The 20,333-nt window shown below is 41.0% G+C and overlaps 1 protein-coding gene across 1 annotated transcript; it reads left to right on the top strand.

Annotated features, from left to right (window-relative positions):
- Window positions 1–206: 206 nt before the first annotated feature.
- Window positions 207–19,450, top strand: LOC145447240 (fatty acid-binding protein 10-A, liver basic-like). Its single transcript, XM_080325657.1, has 4 exons — window positions 207–359; window positions 14,162–14,334; window positions 17,875–17,973; window positions 19,243–19,450. Exons 1-4 carry the CDS (start codon window positions 284–286, stop codon window positions 19,294–19,296), a joined length of 402 nt encoding a protein of 133 aa, XP_080181783.1. The 5' UTR covers window positions 207–283; the 3' UTR covers window positions 19,297–19,450.
- Window positions 19,451–20,333: the final 883 nt, after the last annotated feature.

Below are 20,333 nucleotides of genomic sequence, written 5' to 3'. Positions count from 1 at the left end.
TTCTACACTTGGCTTGCCAATCGCGATTTTGCATTCCAACTGTTTCATCCCTGGAGGGTTATCCAGGTTTCTTAGCAACTCATTAGCGGTGCAGGCAGGTCTTTGGCATCAAATGGAATATGACATTATGAGTCAACATCAAAGGCATTGACAAATAGTGAAAGTATATACGACACGGAGTAAATGACAATAGACAATAACATCCTTATCGCTATATTGATATTATTGATAGGTTTTTCACCATTTAGCAGATCTTAAAAGACTTACTATCATTTAAAGCAAAATGGACCGCACTGCGTGGAATGGCACCTTCAAACTGACGGAAACCAAGAATGTAAAGAAATTCATGGAGTTGCTCGGTAGGATATATTATAATTTTCGTTTACTCTGCGAGTCTACACTCTACAGACCAGGGCTGTGGAGTCGGAGTCGGAGTCGGTGGAGTCGGAGTCGGAGTCTGGGTAATTTTTGCTTGATGGAGTCGGAGTCGGAGTCGGAGTCGTGAAAACTATAATAGCTGGAGTCGGAGTCGGAGTCGGAGTCGGTGGAAAAATACTGACTGGAGTCGGAGTCGGAGTTTGTGAGAATGACCGTGACTTCGACTCCGACTCCGACTCCAACTTCTTTATCATGAAAACATTTGTTTTCGAATAATTTTCAATAGAATTTTTTATGTACCACCAATCACTGTTATTAATAACCATACAGATCAGGTGCAGCCAGCCCGTGGCACGCAGGCCCAATTTGGCACACGAGAAGGTTAGGTGTGGCCTGCGAGGATATTCTCGAAATTATTTATGACATCAGGTACAATAGCAAGGCCAACCAAAATTTGATTAGCATGATCACGACATTTGATGACGACTAAAACAACAGTTCTGACGCATTGACGTATCCAGGGGCCAGCCACATTTATCCCAAATCTTCGTATATGACCATAAAGTAGAATATTTCATAGCAGATATATTTGACACTTCTGAACATTATAAATACCTATTATTCACAGAATTGAGTCTAACTATATTCGCAATTAGGAGATAACGTGTCGTCTAACAAGCGGCTTCGCTTGTGCACTCGCAGCGAGATCGTCGACAAAACATTTGCACAAAATGATAGAGGCTTGTTCATGTTCACTGATACCGTCGATTTTGCTATGTCTAAACGTCGAATAATCCTGTCCTTGCCAAATGAGCCCAGTGGTATACAGATGCGACCCCCAATGTATGTTATCAACATATTTATTGATATAATTCAGTCATTATCTTGCAAAAAACTTTCGCGCTTCGCGCGACCAGACCCTCATTACGCACTGCACAGTTGCATGACATATATTGTTATCAATTTTAGAGCGTATCAATATAAGTCTTGTTTGCAATGTTACCTAATTCGGTTCGCTCCTATCGGACGACTGAAAAAGGCTATCAACATTCCAGTTGCCCGCGCAATGGTTCGTATATCTCATATGTCCCTTCGGCCGAAAAAGTTGCCCACCCCTGATATAGATAAAATTGGACATTACTTGCAAATCACAACTCAGCTGCAGAGGGGAAGAAAATCGCAATATGCGTTTTGGCGATGCAGTCAAAATTGATGCAATTTTTGGAATTATACCATGATAATGTGACAGAGCAAATGCATCGGCTGGTTTTGTAAAATTGTAAACATGATGTCAATATGACCAAAGGGTGCTTCCCACTGGACAAAATTTAAAATATTTGTAGTGTAGCTTAGCTGTTTGGGTCGAACAAATGATTAAGAAAGACTGCAAGTCCCAATCCTTGAATACTTGATTAAAGTACATGTAGACTGGACATAGGCTATGGTCTTTGACTACTTAACTAAATTCCATTTATGACCAATAACTGTTAGTAGTAAGAGTGTGTGTGCTTGTAATTAGGATAGTGTGCAATGGAAAAATTAGTAAGTTCAATCTCTTTATTATAGTTGCTGAATCATACACAAGAACTACACTTGGATTTTTTATCTACATTTTTATTATACAGGATTGGACATCTGCCATATTTGAATGATTCATACATTTCAGTATATTAGAGAGTCCATGTTATGAAAACTTGAAAAAGGAAGGATATTTAGCAAGTCTTTCTTTCATGTAAATTGCATAGTGGATAATTCGAGTTGTTCCACAATGAAACAATTTAGCATGTCACCGTTTGCATATGTTTAATGTTTGTATGATAGTCATTCAACCGACAATGTGGCATATAATTTTCGAAGTAAATTGGTAATAATGCTGGAGTCGGAGTCGGGAGTCGGAGTCGGAGTCGGTACGTTTAAAGACCCTGGAGTCGGAGTCGGAGTCGGAGTCGGTACGTTTAAAGACTCAGGAGTCGGAGTCGGAGTCGGAGTCGGTATATTGAAAATGTGTGGAGTCGGAGTCGGAGCCGGAGTCGGTGGTAAAATTTACCGACTCCACAGCCCTGCTACAGACATCATTGATCTGTATCTGAAGTAGATCTCATGTTATCGTACATTGTATTAGTGCCATTATAATCCCCTGATTTTTTTCTACACTTACCTAAACGAACTATAGCACAAAACTACGTGACTGAATAATGCGCATAACAAGTCCTAAACTTGTGCGAAGTCACTAGACAGTAGTCACTGCCCGAGAGAGTCATGACTAATATATATCCGACTTTCTTTATTAAAAAAGCATTGCGTTCAAAATATGATGTGGGGTCCACATTGTGGACTCAAATCAAAGATAAAACTGGGAAACATCTTTGGACTCTCTTTGCAACTTGCAACATACATATTCATGTATTGTCAATTAATCACCATACTGGCCGTGACTCGGATATGTAGACGCGAGCAGTAGGCCTACTACATTGCACACTGTACATAGGCCTTCTGATCAGAAGGGGAATTTATATAGATGTATATATGACGATTGCTCAACCCACAAGAATGATGTGACGAAGGTGGTGCCGGTTGTGCCTCACTATTCTTGATGGTGAATGATAGTATTTTTGTAGCCTAGTGCATACGGGACGGTGCCGGGTATACTATGAGGGATAATATCCATCAGCCAAGAATGTCTTAAGGAGCTGTGACTTCATCCAGGGGCTGGTGTTGATTACGTCATTGTGTTATTTACGGAGAATTTAAATATGTCTATGAGATTCGCTCGTCTTTAGAGTTGTCAGATTAGAAGGCATTTGTAAAGTAGCGATAATTTGTACAGACAAATCTTCACCAGTATATGGTGATCAAGATCATGCATAGGTCTAGATCAGGGGTCTCGAACTCAAATGTCCTCGCGGGCCAATTTCCTAGTTTTGGATGGCGCCGTCGGTCGCAGCACCAACAACAGGGTTATTTAATGTATTATTTTTAAGTAGGCCTTATTTGACGGGACGCTGCCAACTGGCATTGTACACCTATCTCGTAAAATGTGGCTTACTATTGTGAATTCTCGCCTGAATCGAAAAAAATCACTGTTGAATATTCGACTGAGCTTGTTGTTGTAAAAATAATTAGTTTTAGACACGATGCAAGAGTACAGATGCATCACGACACCGTAAAAGATGTCGCGTTACAATTTTGGAGCTATATTGCGGACATTTTACGTGCGACAATTATGTCGGTAGAATATTTTATAATTTAGCAAATATTGATCTAATATCAGAGGATTAGAGCAGTACAGCCTAATCCGGGCTTTGGGCATACTCATGCATGATAACTGGGCTATTGATCATGTAATTACCAAAGCCAAATTAAATCAGCGTTAGATTTACATTCGAATATTGGAATAGATCAACAACAACGTGAATATAATGATTGATGTGTCATAGCAATAGAAATGTCCGATCGCTGTTACAGCTGTCGAGCATACCGCTATACAGCAGGGGTCACCAACACGCGGCCCGGTTTGAAATTTCGGAAGACATTGATTTCAGCTTGAGCATACTGTTGCTGTTGAGGAAGAATTTGCTGATATGAATGCGCATATTGCGTTGACGTGCAACAGTGTTGGGATGACTCGAGTTATGACTTGACTTGACTCGAGTCACTGTGCTAAAATGACTTGATTTGACTTGACTCGGCGTATCAAAAATGTGGATTGACTCGTGACTCGGAGCAAAATTCACGAGTCAACTTTGAGTCATCAATGTTCGGGTTGTACGCGAAACGCTGAGAGCCACCAATCATTCAATGATCGTGCGTTTTATTGAGCCTCCATTGTTCTCTCACAAATAAATTTATCGCAAATGAAGTGATCGAAGCTTACAGCTTACGTTGTCGTAAACTAGTATAGAGTAAAGTAATTTGATAGAAAAATGTCTATTTCTGTTATCTGTTCTTAACTTAACCAAACCTCTTGTTTTATTGAAATTGAACTCCAATATAGTTTATATAGTCCTCAACCATCGGCGCAGGCTGGAATTGTATCATATCAATTTGTAAATGGGAAATGTATTGCATCTTATCAATTCGTTTCTCTATTCTCTATTTTGGCTGGTAACTATAATCCGAGGCCATGCAATTACTTACGTAGGTAAACATTTCTACGTACATGCGAGCAACAAATCGCCTTCTTGCGTTTATATTTAACTCTATATTCGTTCATAGGTCCAGAATCAATAACCACTCACTCTATATTTCAGATAGCTAGCAAAATACAATGATGTAAGCATGCCTCATACTCCTAAAAGGCAACTTGACTCGAATTGTGACTTGGCTCGTGACTTGACTTGACTTGACTCGACTTGACTCGAGTCACCTCCAAAATTCGAGTGACTTGACTTGACTCGAGTCACCTTCGAAAATCGATTAACTTGACTTGACTCGATTCCAAATGTGCAATGACTCGAAATGACTCGTGACTTGAAGGTAGTGACTTGATCCCAACACTGACGTGCAATGACCCACCACTGCCAAGACCAGGGCGCTTGGAAAACGACTTAGGGCTCGCCAAACCACCAAGCTTTACGAGAAGATGGTTTTCCAGCAGCTACCGTGTCAAGCTAACCCCAATATCGTTTCTTTAGTCCAGGAGTATCGATCGACGGCAGTACAGAAGGAAAATTATGCGGCCGTCGACACTTAATTCGATTACTATACGTGTTGACGGCCGTCAATATGCAAATTGAATTTACGAATTGATTCCCTAATTAATGAGAGGTTTGGATTATTCTTGAAATTTTCTCCGCGCTACACGCGGTTCAATTCGAGTTGATATTCGATCTTAATATATTAGTGTCCATTATAATCTGAGCCCCACAGTGCAGATGCGAACAGCAGCGAGGAAAATGATGCGCCCCATAAAGAAATGCCAATTTGTTATCGTGTTTCTGCTAGGCCTACGTTTGGGCGAATCCAATATATTTCCACTATATCGACAATCCTGATGGGATGTCAAGTAATAACAGTTTGCAACAACGGAGACTAATAACAATTATTCAACCCAAAGATGCAGTACAGCATTAGTAACTTCCTTTAATTTTCGAAGACATCACCTGGATCAACTCAACCGGTGAATATGATCACATGAAATGAGAGAGGATAAATATTTGATAGTAATATGTGAAACTATACTAATATTAATGACGAATTGCACTCAAGAATATGGATTACGGATCGCTGTGGCTATTCATAACATGACTAGGCCTACTCACGATTTCAGTGCGCATGGCAGTGGCGGCTCGTGACAATATCGGGTGGTGGGGCAAGGGCTGCGAGCGACTTTTATCAAGATGACGTCACAATGGCGTTTTCCAAAAAAGTAACTTTAATATGATGGTCACATGAATTTCCCGACAACAGTGATTTTAACGTAGGTGCCGCGAGAGGTTTGCCGGTGAGCCGTGACTTGAAGTGTGGTAACAAGTGTTTTATTCATTTTTTTTTAATCAAAGGATTATTTTACATAATGTACGTGAACTAAGAATCGTCCCTATGCCACCAATCAATTATCAGGTCATCCTTAGTAGCATGCGTTATGATTTCATGGTAGAGTTAGAGATTACGCAAATCGATAGGCCGTCCGAAAGTGTTTCGTACACGATCCTGGTGTGTTACGACCACTGAGCTGGTGGTTACGAGTTACGACCAGGTGATAGGCAACCAAAGCGGAGGTACCCGGCGTACGATTGGATCAATGGACTGGACAATTTCTATCATCATCATCATCATCATTGGTTTATTAGCAATTTTATCAGTTCAATACACCACAAAAATGCGATACAATGAAAAGACAGGAATATGTCGAAGCGACAAGGAGTAGTCTTCTAGACCTTTAATTTTCGCTCTAAAGGCAACTGCGTAAACTAGCCTTACTTACGGAGCAAAGATTCAATACGATTCATGTTCGCACTTGACTTGACCAGACTAATTCCAATGACTAGAACTCGAGAGATTGCGTAAGCCTAACTGCAAAGGTCAACGACTTCGGACACTTACGCAATTGTTATCTCATAGATTGGGCCTGTCATATTGAATCCAGAACATCAATTTGAATGGTCTTTGAAGAACTAAGGACAGCAGCCTCGGAACTTCGGTCTCGGAACAACATAGTACATTTTGGCCTTGAAACTGGAGATTGTGACGCAACACATACGGCTTACTGTCTGCTGCCAAATCGCCGTTGGAAAATATATTAATCAATAAATACATGAATGAAAGCCGTAAACTTAGCATACTGTTACATGAAATCATCGAGAAGTAGCATTCGCAATCTCATAACCCATTCCGGCATGGTACACTGTCAAAATCAATACAAACAGACGAACACCGAACTTTGAGTAAAATAGATTGAGGAATAGGCTGATCGAATGATCAGCTGTTAGCCGACATCGAAAATGAAATAGCTATCGCATTTGACAGGGGATTGTAAGCAAATGGTTTGAAGGCCACAATTTCACAGTGAAATGCACATTGGCGAACATAAAATTATGTGAATATTTGAATGCAAACCGAGAATCTTAGTTAGCTGTTTCATGCGATCATCGAGATATACCATTGGAAATATCATCACCGATCTCGTTATGGAACGCAGACTAGATTAGCACAGACAGACACCGGCTTTTCCGTGAGATCCGCAATGATGTAGGTAGGCTAAGTATCAGATCAGCGCTCATCTCTACCATACTCGACCTCGAAAACGAAATAACTGCCTCAATCATTGAGCGTCAACTTTAAGACTTGGCACCGCGTTCGATACTAAAATCAAGACATACCGTGCAAAAGCTCATGACAGATCTAGGTATGGAACATCGTTAAAATCAATAGAGACTAATAACGGCTTTTGCGTAAATCTGTTAGCGATAAATGAAGAGTCAGCTCTCACTCGACTTTGGAAACGAAATTACCACCCACATAGTTCAGTGACAAACTTAAAACTTATTACAGCGGTCGATACTAACATTAAGACTTACTGTGCCAAATATCATGACCGATCTCGGAATGGAACATCGTCAAAATCAATGGAGACCAATACCGGCTTTTGAGTAAAATCTGTTTGCTGTACAATGTACATGATAGATCAGCACACACTGAACTTCGGAAACGAAATTACCACCCTTATCTTTGAGTAGCAAGCCTGAAACTTGGAGCAGTGCTAAATACTACCTTCACGACATATCGTACAAAGTTTCAAGAATTATCATGGTGCGAAACACCGTCAAAATCGACATATATCAGCAAAGGTCGTGTCAACGCATATCACGGTAACCGAGTTCAGATATAGATACGATTGTTACATCACACCTTAAGGGCGACAGGCATAGTTGCCCCACTTGCTCGGCCATTTTACGAATAGGAGAGAGTAAATCACCGTTTCTTTATTGTGCGCGGCTTTGAGAGAATAGATAGTGAAAGCTTGTTATGAGCGCTACCGGGGCAAGCCCCGGCTAGGCATTCACAAAGCGAAAACACAGAAGAGAATTCGATTTTCGCAGAGACTTCGCTATGTATGGGCATTTGTTAGCGAAAGCACAAGAATAATGCGGGTTTCGCCGTGATCTCGGTATATACTGATTGCTGTGCGTCTATAAATGGTTAAATTGTTATTGAACAGAATTTTAGGTGGGGCAATGCCCCAGTTGCCCTATAGGACGAGCCGCCACTGGCGCATGGTAAGCCGATATGAGTGATATTACTAAATAGAACAGTCCGAAGCTCAACGGCAATGGACATGGACAGTTTAACGTGGGCAATTGACCTCCCGTTCGTTCATTGCGACTATGCACTAGAATGCAGCCGTACTCTATACATAACTAATCGAAATGCGGCCATGAATAGCAAAAAGGTTGGCCACAGGCGCAGATCGTAGTTTCAAATAGAATGAAAGTGATGATCGTGATTTATTTTTGTTGTGTGGGTTTGTTTGTTTGATATTCATGGTATTTCGACTAAATAGGTCATTTTAAACCAGGCCGATAGCCTACTTTTTATTTTGTATTCCGTATTTACCGTCTTGTTGCACGGCCCACTTCGAGGCTTTTTATAAGAAACCGCATTCGCGGATCCCGTGGCGAGGAGGAGCCTAGATAACCCTCCAACAATTTGGCAGGATTTCTGGAGTCGACCTCGGTCGGACTCAAACCCGCAACTCATTGGTGTTGCAGCTGTGGATTATACCACTACGCCAGTGGTTCTCAACCTTTTTGGCTTCGCGGACCCCTTTTGACCGTCACGGACCCGCGCGGACCCCCTAAAGTTTTAGCTCAATTTTAGCTCTATTATGGTGCAACCTTCATCTGTCTTGTGCAAATATGAACTGTAGGCTTGTGATAAACAGCAAAATAGTTATTTTTCTTGAAGATAACATCATACTATTTATGTAGAAATTAGTGGACTTTTATTATTTCAAAGCTAATTTTGCTGCTGTACTTCTTGAAGTACGTGGTCGTGTCTTGAAAATCCGCGTCTTCGTTTTGATATGAACGAGGAGTGCCGAAAACCATTTCCGCAAAGATAGATGGAAGCTAATGCAATATTTTCGTATAACGCTTCCGACGATACTTTTGGTGTGATCGCAACATTTATGGCACCAAAATGAAGAAACACATATTTAATGAACATATCACGTCCAGCATCTAGCGCAGGGACGGGCAACATACGGACCGCGGGCCGGAATCGGCCCGTGACGGCATTTTGATCGACCCGCAGAGAGATTCTACCGTCAAAGTGAAATCCTAATCTAAAAGTATAGACAAATATTATGCTCCAGAGCATGGATCCAAGTTTTCCAACCAGAGACTGTCATGAAACGACATGTTCTGTTCGGGTTAAATATATATTTACGAGCAAACATTTTCGACCATGAACAATTGAACATTAACAAGACAAGGCTGCATACCAATATAACTCGTGATATGAATTTCAGGGTTGGAGCGTAATGCTTTGATAGCAACGAAACACTCTTTGTACATCAAAAAATCAGCCTTGTCGATAGGGCATCCGCAATAAGAATGCGCCACATGTGATAGCCGAGCTTTAAGAGCAGGTTATTGGAAAATTGGCAATGAAAATGAGTTTCCACACAACCATAGTCCATGTCAGACGATTAATACGATGATATGAGTCATGGTTTTAGCAGTTGTGGTGCGAAACTGCCTCATGCTTTCTCAAATTGAAAAATAAAATAAAAATCAGGTTATCAACCATTTAAAAAATTTAGAGGTCTCGCGAACCCCTAGGGGTCCGCGGACCCCCGGTTGAGAACCACTGCACTACGCATTCTCGCCACGCTGTGTTGTATTTGTTTTTCTTCAATAAATATTATTTCTATTATGGTAACTACATGCCCATGTTAGAGAGCACAGCGTTGTATTGACGTAGAGTTATCGCAACGTGGCTGCTAAATTGCGTTGCCAATTTTTATTTCGATATTGAAGTCATCTGGCCCGAGGCCTTTACAAATTTTGAAAAGTGGCCCGCGACCCGTGTAATACTAAAGTATATTTTACTCGTCACTTTTATTGGAGATAATAACACGGATAAAGAGACTCAATTTGACTCATCGTGTAACTAACTATTATGCATCAAGAGGTAACAGAATGCCAAAATAGTTGTCATACAGACCTGCTTAGATAGCTACATACGTAATACAACACAAGCTATACGACCTTTTGATATACTGTGTCCTATAACAGTTTTATCGTTTGTTGCGTGTTGTACCCAGGACCGTAGCAGCACTTCATCAGCCCCCCAAAACGTTGTTATTGGGCCTCATAGGGTGATGCCGAAGATATGGGGGGGGGGGGCTTCACCCCAGACGCTCCTCAGGCTATCCGTCTTTAGCCGCTACTTATCCCCTACATGGGGTGTACTGTTTTGTGAGTTAAGTGAAATCGCCTATAATTCATGATTGAATCGGTCAATAACAATCAATCTTTTATCCTCTCTCTGTTCACGCAATCAGATTTACTGGTAATATAGCTGAGTGAGGTGTGTTGGAAAGGTATAGGACCCCTAAATAATAATTAAACATATTCAAGCGTACCAGCTGGTATAATGACTTCGTTACATGATGCTATAGGTCAAAAGATATTGAAATCACCCAAACTTACTAAACTAAAAAATGCACACGATTTTATATTTGTATTCTTTACTGGCTAATAACTTTCCCCTGCGGGATGGCATTTGTCTTGTGGGGTTCAGATCGCCAGGACAGGAACATTCGGCGCCAGCTATTTAGGCGCCTATGGACAATTAAGCATTGTATGTATATCGAAGTTTTCGTAAGCATAAGGACAGTCCTTTTCGGCTAAGGTCTTCTAGCTGCTGATCGTTGTGGCACACCTCTCGGAGTCGCATGTTACATGGCCTATAACTTTAAATGTCTTGGTGCGTCGTGGCGCGGTAATGGTCCACGCCTAACTGCCTATTTCTATAAATCATGCGTATTTTTTTGTTGGTGAAAGGGTACCTCACAATTAAGATATTTGGCAACATTGAATTTTTGAGAAAGTTGATTAAATTTTCAAAGAAATACTTCATAACTTATGTTGATTTAGGAAATAATTTCGGGCCCCCTTCGAGCTCGCCCCCAATTGAGGGGTTTGGGGTGCGGACGTTACGGTCCTAGTTGTACTAAGTCACGGCATTCCGAGTCACAAGTTCTTCTCTGATTGTAAAGTTTGACCCGACTGAACTCGAGTCATTTTCATTTTATCACCCATTCAATTCGAGTAATTCTGCAAAAGGTCGCGCTCAAGTCCAAACATGGCCCTGGCCATGGTCGAAATTTTCAGTCACGAATCACTAACGGGTCATGTTTCACCATGATAAACAGGTAATGTGTCGATCATCCACCGCGTGGTAAATTTTGGAACTGACGTGATAGGGAAGTTTGATGAATAGTTACAGGTTTTCGGAGTAATTTTAGAGCGAATGTTAAGTTCTCAAATCGAACAAAAAGATATGTGACCGTCGATCCAAAATGCCGACGCTGGTCGCGCAATATGATCTCGCGGGTCGCGTGTTCGAGACCCCTGGGCTAGATACATGCTGCAAGATGTAATGAGAGTCCATGTTGATGCATCATGTTGAAAGAAAGAGAGTGATGTATTACATGTTTTTCCCGTAATACCTAAAGAAATGGGAAATCCGACTATATAGATGGAGGTCGCGTCCAGAAACTACAACAGTGATGAACACGTTCCATCAATTTCGCAGAGGGTTGAAGCCGTGACGCACGACGAGGCAAGCTAACCTCGACGCCAGAGAGATGCCACGTGTGTTATGGAGCATATTTTAAAAGTCTTTTAGATGTAGTTTCGAATGCAGTAATTGCAGCGGTTTGTAGCCAAGTATTTGGCAACTTCCGCCAACACACTTATGTAAATAGACCTTGCTTGAATAATGCCGAACCACATATAGGACTGACCCATGCAACATACACTGGATAAATTTATTTCGTGAGTTGTGCTGAGACTTTTCCCAGACGAAAGCATCAATAATATTATCTATAGATTCCACACCACTAATTTATTCTCAATCACAGAGCTTTGCCTCGTCGGCATCGTAAATATTAGGGATGGTGCGAACGTGAACTTCACGTGTGTGAACCTGAGAAATTGAGAGGTTCACGTTCACAAACGAACCTTGGTAGGTTCTGCACTGCGAACTTTTTTCATATATCAGAATTTTCAGGTCATTATAACATTTTTGGTTGAAATTCACTGCATTTCAACTGCGGGCCACTCTATGCATGGCGCTGGCAGCATAAAAGTCAATACTAAACGAGCATGCACCTTGTCCATCTCAAAAAAAATTACTTGCTTTGTTACAAAAGTTTGCTCGAAATATCCAGCTTTCCGTTTGTGACTATTTAGTGACTCTCTGCTGTGAGCTTGACCCGCAATCACAAAACATCAAGGGTGAAATACGCTGCCTGTAGGTAGTCAGCGAATGATGCTCATCTCAACCAATCAATGAAATTTATATCGTTGTCTGATGGGAAAAATCTAGCAAGCGTACGGGGACCATCTCGATTTCATATGTTTATTGTATCATACAAATCAAATACGTGCGATTGGGGTGTTGGCTACGGCTGTATAACTTGTTAATGTGGTAATATCGGCAGCAAGCATAGAAACATGTTTTACGCTCTGCTCAATATCAATGTAGCTACACTCAGACGCCGAATACATTGGCCGGTATGGCCTGAACCGTCAAGGTGTAAGCTTATATTACCATGCAAGTCCTCGTCGAAATTGTTGGCAAAGCGACGAAAGATAGTGATTTTATGGAATTATTATATCATTCGATTGCCAGTATGTATTGAAGTCAGTATGTATTTTGGCATTGTGGCATTATTATGGCCTGAGTCGCCGCTAGGTATCGTGTACCATCACTTCACTGATATGTAGGGTTGAAATTAGCAATATGACGTCACGTGACGGCATGAGGTTCACGTTCGCGTTCACACAGAACCTTACGAAAAGGTTCGCGTTCACACGAACCTGAACCTTTCAGAGGTTCACACCTAGGGATGGTGTGAACGTGGGGTTCACGTTCGCGTTCTGTGTGTGAACTTTAGAAATGAGGTTCACGTTCACAAACGAACCTTGGTAGGTTCTGCACTGTGAACCTTTTTTTTTTATATATTACAATTTTCATTATAACATATTTGGTTGAAATTTATTGCATTTCAATTGCGCGTCACTATATGCATGGCACTGGCAGCATAAAAAATCAACACTAATCGAGCATGCACCTTGACAAATTGACAATCTCAAAAATTTTACTTGCTTTGTTACAAAAGTTTGCTCGAATATTTAGTGACTCTTGGTGAGATGACCCGCGACCACACAACATCAAGAGCGAAATACGCTTCATGTAGGAAGTCAGCGAATAATGCTTATTAAACCAATCAATGAAGTTGTTATCGTTGTCTGATGTAAATAATCTAGCAGGCGCACTGGGTCAATCTTGATTTCATATGTTTATTGTGTAATAAAACCAAATCCGTGCGATCGAGGTGTGTGTTACTGTGATATGACTTGTTATTGGGGTAATATCGGCAGCAAGTATAGAAACCGTTTTACACTCTGTTCAATATCAACGTAGTAATACTCAGAAGCCAAATAGGCTACATTGTCCGGTCTGGCCTAGACCGTTAGGGCGTAGGCTTATATTCCCTTGCAAGTCCACGTCGAACTTTTTGGCAAAGCGACGGAAGATATTGATTTTATGAGATTATTATAACATTTGATAGCACCAGTTGATACATTTGGCGACGTTCAAAACGTCAATATGTACTTCAGGATTGTGCCATTATGTGGCTAGGTATCGTGGGCGTACATTAATATAGACTATCACTTCGATGAAATGTAGGTTTGGAATTAGCAATATGACGTCACGAGGTTCACGTTCGCGTTCACACAGAACCTTTCAAAAAGGTTCGCGTTCACACGAACCTGAACCTTTCAGAGGTTCACACCATCCCTAGTTCACACCATCCCTAGTAAATATCCCCCACCTAGCTAGACGTAACATGCAGTGTGTAGCTAAAACGGTTATTTCCCATTATTCCATTATAATATGTACCTTCTTCTAAGTATTGTAGTATATCGTGACGAATTCACGTATGATCAAGCGAAGTAGAGAAGTAACATTTTTTGTTCCTTAATCTCCAAACTGTAGATCAGAGTTTGCAGGTTCAGCTCAAACTTAGCCAATCATTCTATAGGTGCCAGTCCTGAGCAAATAAAGGCGGTGGAAGAAATGAAAGTCACCAACGAGCTGAGCAATCACGGAGATGACTACTGCATGAAGCAGAAGGCCGGCGGAAAGGAAAATGTGATCAGCCTCACTCTGGGTAAAGAGGCAGACATCAGCACTATCGACGGCTTGAATCTTAAGGTGAACTTACGTAACCGGATCATCAAACTCTTCAAATGGATCTTGTTGTAGACATCGCATCAAGAAAACGCTAGTAATCAGCAGGTTTTAAATTCCGTGAATGAGCGAGGTAATTTTGTATTCAGCTCAATGACTATAGGCATTTTCCTGTTGCCACCAGCGACCTGCGCGCATTTTGTTGTATCCTGTAGCCGTCACGCGCGACCCATGCTGCATTTCTGCTGCATGTGTGCACATTGCACAGTTCATTCACTGATAGACTGTGTCATGTTGGACGTAAGGCAAATACTTTCATCAATGAACAATGAAAATAGTCCAAAAGGCCTCAATCGCCAAGAAGCAGCCCAACATCAATATCAACCATGTTTTCAGTCCGTTCCTCGAATTTTCTTTGCAGGTGGATATTTTTCATATTCTATTGAATATTGTTCATGACTTCTGACTATTGGTTGAGTAGTGAAGGTAGTGAAGGCTGTGATCTTAACGTGTCAGCAACAATCTTGAATTGCTATATGTGGGATTGTGATCTGTATGAATGCAGGTATAACAGATTAACTATATATTGAGATTAGATGTTGCAGAGGCAGTGGATTTTGTATTGGGTAAATTCGCCCTCCAATTCCGTGGTCTATTCGGTTTTTATTCTCGCTGCTTGATGGCACAGAGGGGATACTGCGCGCTGTGTGACTTTCGTTTGATATTAAATACCAAGCTGAAGCGTTTTACATGGTCAATTCGGGTGTACAAACATGAATTGAAGGTGATGTTAAAACTGCCAAAAAGTAAGCTATATTTAGTATTTTCGGCATATGCCAAAATATTCATGCCAGCCTATGGCGCAAGTTTACTGTTGCTGCTGTAAATGGATATTATTCTCTAACTATCTTCCGTGATCGTGATACAGGAGCTATATTATCAGTCTACAATGGGTGATAAGCGCCACTACTACTTTTTACAATACTATAATAGAATACTACTACTACTACTACTACTACTACTACTACTACTACTACTACTACTACTACTACTACTATACTCAGGGTTGCCATCGACATAGACCCAAAAATAAGGACAGCCGAGAAATTAGATAAGCATGAAAAAGCGTTTTCGTACATACTTTGTATTTATACGAGCCGCGGCATTGCGGCATGTCACATTCCATACTTTTCACCAGAAACAATCTGCTCTAGCAACTCCTTGTTATTAGAAAGTGCTTCATGAATCTCACTGCAGCTCAGGTCTAGGTTTACCTTTACTCAGGGCCGAAACAGCACTTCGTCAGCCCCCCCTCACCCAAAAAAAGGTTAGTTTTTGGCCTCCATATAAGGCAGTGGTCGGGAACCTTTTTTGTCCGAAGAGCCATATTGGCCCTATTTTTTCCATCTCAACTCCCAAAGAGCCATACATTCCAATCAACTGTTACTACACAATTGAAAAGTCGTGACGTCGTGGTAGTACTAATTCGAACTCACTACATGGGATTCCTCGTATGCGCAATATTTTCTCTGTAAAAACTGGTATTTATTGTTCGAAAATAAAGCTCGAAACGAGAAGTAAGGCACACAATTGATAACACAATTCATCGTAAGTAGCACAGAATTTATTATAGCTGATATTAATCGAATGTGACACTGATTCCGAAAATCTAAAGACTTCCCGATTTCTCAATTCTTAAAGTATTCGGCGGTAACATAACGTTGCGCTACACGCCTACATTTTATCGCCGGTACTACACAGAGCTATACTTACCAATCGAGAACGTGGATACTGGATAGCTATGACGTTGTTTGTAATTCGAGTTTGTAATTGTCACATCCACAACCGTTCATTTCACGCCGTAGATCAGAAAGTCAATGCGTATTTGAAAACTGCGTTTTGAAATGGGCGTCGCCATGTCTGCTATATGCTCTTTGATTAATCAACGTATCGCACAATTCAAGATTTCGAGTCGGGTACATAGAATTCGCGAGTGATATTGGCCACCAGCGTCACAGTAACTTAAATTTGATGATTTTGAAAAGAGGGGGACCTAGCCCCTAAACCTGAAGAAGGCGTTGTCTTTGACTCCCGAAAACATGTTTATACTGCCACGAGAATAATTATTCTGGTGGTGATGAAAATTTACCAACAAGTCGCTGCAATATTGATCAATTCAGTACAAAAATAAATATTTGGCAAATAGCATATCTTATACCCAAAAGAGCCATATATGGCTCGCGAGCCATAGGTTCCCGACCACTGCTATAGGGTGATAAACCAATCTTCTTCACCTCGTTGTGGCTAGAAGCGTTAACCAATATGAACGAAGGACGTACACCAAGTTTAGACAAAATCATTTTTTTTGTGTATTGAATTGAGCAAGAACTCCAGCAACAATGCTTGTAGTCTTGGTCCTGGCCGAAGAAAACTTAATTGCGATGTTGGAATCGGGAAATATTGCTTTGAACAATTGCGACGTGCGATCGTTCGTGAGGAATGATTGCTGGTGTTTGACGGCATGGAATGCCCAGGTACCCTCCGCAGCAGCTGCCTTGTATAGTCTGTGGTCGTTGGTGCTGATCGACTTGTGGAAAAATTATTCATCGACCAGCTCAAATTAATAATTCTGACACACTTCTTGTGTTTTGGGTTATCAATGTGAGTTGAAATAGCGGTCTTTCTCATGGCCTCCAGGTTAATGCCACAATTGCAGATATTGCAATGTGCGATATCCCACTCGCGACTCGCCCTTCAAGCTTCGTTAGAGACCTTTGAATTCGCTCTCATAATCGTTTCGAAAAACCTTTTTACGCCTGCTCATTTTAACTAATCAGATTTAGCCTTATTAGAAGCTAACTATATGCGCAAGTGCAATATAATTTAGATAAATTTATCAATGAATTATAGCTTTACTACGTTTTAACCAATGTGTCGACTGCACTGCGCCTTTTGTCACTACGCAATAAATGCTGCCTTCCCCACAGCTTGAGCTTATTCTGCTGTGGACCAAGCAGCAGGAACCTGGTACTGCTGTTTACTACTAAAATGACGTCCGCTGCTTCAGCTTGGTACAGACGAAACTGCTATACTACCACCCACTGCCCTAACTATCTCACCACTTAAAATACAAATCTTGTGATTTGTACGTCAGTATAGTTCCTTTCATTTATATCATAAGATCTCAACGCAAAAGCATAATTTGAGAATATTATGCAACATATAGAGGAACACGATTGAAGTTCTGTAGTGGTCGAAATTAAGACAAAATAAGGACGCAAGTCGAAAATAAGGACATTTCTTAGAAATAAGGACAATTGAGTTTTCTTAGACGAGACCCTTCAAAATAAGGACAAATCTTAGAAATAAGGACGGTATGGCAACCCTGACTATACTACTACTACTACTACTACTACTACTACTGGAACTACGAACTTCAGTTCATATATCTCGTACATGGATAAAGATTAGTTGTGATTCCTCACAAGATATTATCTCCAATTGTCATTGCTGGATTAAATCGGAATATTTTATGTTAACTGAATGCAAACGTCTCATTCCCAGGGTACCGTAACCATAGACGGAAATAACGAAGTATGTGGGAAATATGCCGGCGGGATCGAAGAGCGTATGACAATCACATCCGATGGAACAATCACTGATGTAAGGATCTATAATTAAATACTAGGGATGGTGTGAACCTCTGAAAGGTTCTGGTTCGTGTGAACGCGAACCTTTTTGAAAGGTTCTGTGTGAACACGAACGTGAACCTCGTGACGTCATATTGATAATTACAACCCTACATTTCAGTAAAGTTGTAGCCTATATTGAGGTACACGATAGCTAGCAATGACTCGGGCCACATGATTCCACAATGCTGAAATACATTTTGACGTTTTACACTTCGCCAAATGTATCAAATGGGACAATCAAATGATATAATAACCCCATAAAAACCAATATCTTCCGTCGCATTGCAAACAATTTCGACGAGGACTTGCAAGGGAATATAAGCTTACGCCGTAACGGTCAGGGCCAGACCGGAAATGTATTCGGCGTCTGAGTATTGCTACGTTGATATTGAGCACAGTGTAAAACGGGTTTCTATACTTGCTACCGATATTACCCCAATAACAAGTTATACAGCAGTAGCCAACACCTCAGTCGCACGGATTTGGTTTTTATGATACAATGAACATATGAAGATTGGCACCGTACTCTTGCTGGATTTTTTTTTTATATCAGATAACGATATCAAGCTCATTGATTGGTTGAATAAGCATCATTCACTGACTACATGTATAGTGTATTTGCTCTTGATGTTATGTGATTGCGGGTCAAGCTCAAAGCAGAGAGTCACTAAATATTCATAAACGGAAAGCTGGATATTTCGAGCAAACTTTTGTAACAAAGCAAGTAAAATTTCTGAGATTGTCGAGGTGTATGGTCGTTTAGAGTTTATTTTTTTATGCTGCCAGCGCCATGCATAGAGTGGCCCGCAATCGAAATGCAATAAATTTCAATCACAGATATTATATTGAAGTCAATATTGTAATATAAGAAAAAGGTTCACAGTGCAGAACCTACCAGGGTTCGTTTGTGAACGTGAACCTCTAAATTTCTGAGGTTCACACACAGAACGCGAACGTGAACCTCACGTTCACACCATCCCTATTAAATACGTCACACTTACGAAAATAGATGACATCTTCAGTTTATCTTTGGGTATCTACAAATGGTTGCATCAGTGGACCAATTTGCCCTAAAGTTCCTTATCATAATATCTTCCTCTGTAACTTCCACCTCCGCCATTACTCGGCCTTCCTCTTTCCCTTATACCTGGGATCGGCGTGTTAAGCCTCTGTTAGCCCCCATCTAGATTGTTGCGACAAATCATGCATTGCGTTTAATTGAGCGTTTTTCTATTCGCAGACTGTTTCTCTGGGGGGAGTTTCCATGGTGAGAACGTACGTAAAGATCAATTGACGGACGACACCAAGCTATTACCAAAGAATAAGAATACAACTGAATGCAACAATATTTGATGTGATATACCATATACGCTATAACACTGCAGCAAAACAATCTACAATATAATTAATAAAAAATTGTGTCGAGCTTTATCTGGGGCGACGAGTCGAAAAAGGCTGGGAACCGCTGTTTTAGCAGGTTATAGCAAATGGTCAGAAGAAGAAATCAAAATGAGAAAGTTATTACTGTGCGATGCGGCTCAGACATCTGGTGCGAATACCTACCTATACAACCACGATATAACTTGAGAACCCAATGGCGGTTCGTCGCATAATGCAACTGGGACACTGCCCTCCATACACAGTTTTTTCAATAAGTTATCATTTATAGACGAGAGTTAGAGTTATGAAAATAGCGACATTGCGGTATATTCTGTGCAATCGCCGTTTACGAAGTCGCCGACTCGATTCCTATCAGCCAGTGGTCCATTGATCCCTGTAATGATATGCGGATGGAAATCGCATACCTTCCATTGAAATTAGCTATACTACCATTATTCACCGGCTTACAGCGAGGATGAGAGCGACTGGTATTGCTTTTTCTGTCTTTAATTCGACACTGGTGGTAAAACAAGCATTGTCTCTAGTTGGCAAAACAGATGGCGATCTGAGGCATTTGTAAGAGCGTGTGAAAGCATAGCAAATTTCCCAAGAGCACACGAATATAGCCTGCTGCGGAATACAAATTGTTAGCCAAAGACGCGCGGTGAAGTGAATGATTGGGGAGACAAAACCCGTTTCAGATTCAGACTTATATATAAAATACAGGTTACGTAAGGAGGCAGGCCTACTGCGTGTCTAAGATTGAAGGAAGGTAATAAAATACGTAACAGCTACATCAGTTAGAACAGTGGTTCTCAACCTCTTTGACTTTGCGGACCCCTTTTTGACCTTCACGGACCCTCGCGGACCCCCGCAAGTTTTAATATTTCGAAGCTAATTTTGCAGCTGTCTTTCTTGAAGTACGTGGTCGTGTCTTGAAAATCCGCGTCT

This window comes from Botryllus schlosseri, chromosome 9 (genome assembly GCF_051294905.1).
Source record: "Botryllus schlosseri isolate E-star chromosome 9, Bs_hap1, whole genome shotgun sequence".
NCBI classification, from domain to species: domain Eukaryota; kingdom Metazoa; phylum Chordata; class Ascidiacea; order Stolidobranchia; family Styelidae; genus Botryllus; species Botryllus schlosseri.
The sequence above is the reverse complement of the archived record's forward strand: the minus strand, read 5'-3'. Positions and strand labels throughout refer to the sequence as shown.

What these genes read in the sequence shown, in the direction of transcription:
- LOC145447240 (XM_080325657.1), top strand. Translation starts at nt 284, where the DNA reads ATGGACCGCACTGCGTGGAATGGCACCTTCAAACTGACGGAAACCAAG. An exon ending in GAAATTCATGGAGTTGCTCG is followed by an intron (nt 360 to 14,161) that starts GTAGGATATATT and finishes ATCATTCTATAG; the next exon opens with GTGCCAGTCCTGAGCAAATA. An exon ending in TCGACGGCTTGAATCTTAAG is followed by an intron (nt 14,335 to 17,874) that starts GTGAACTTACGT and finishes TCTCATTCCCAG; the next exon opens with GGTACCGTAACCATAGACGG.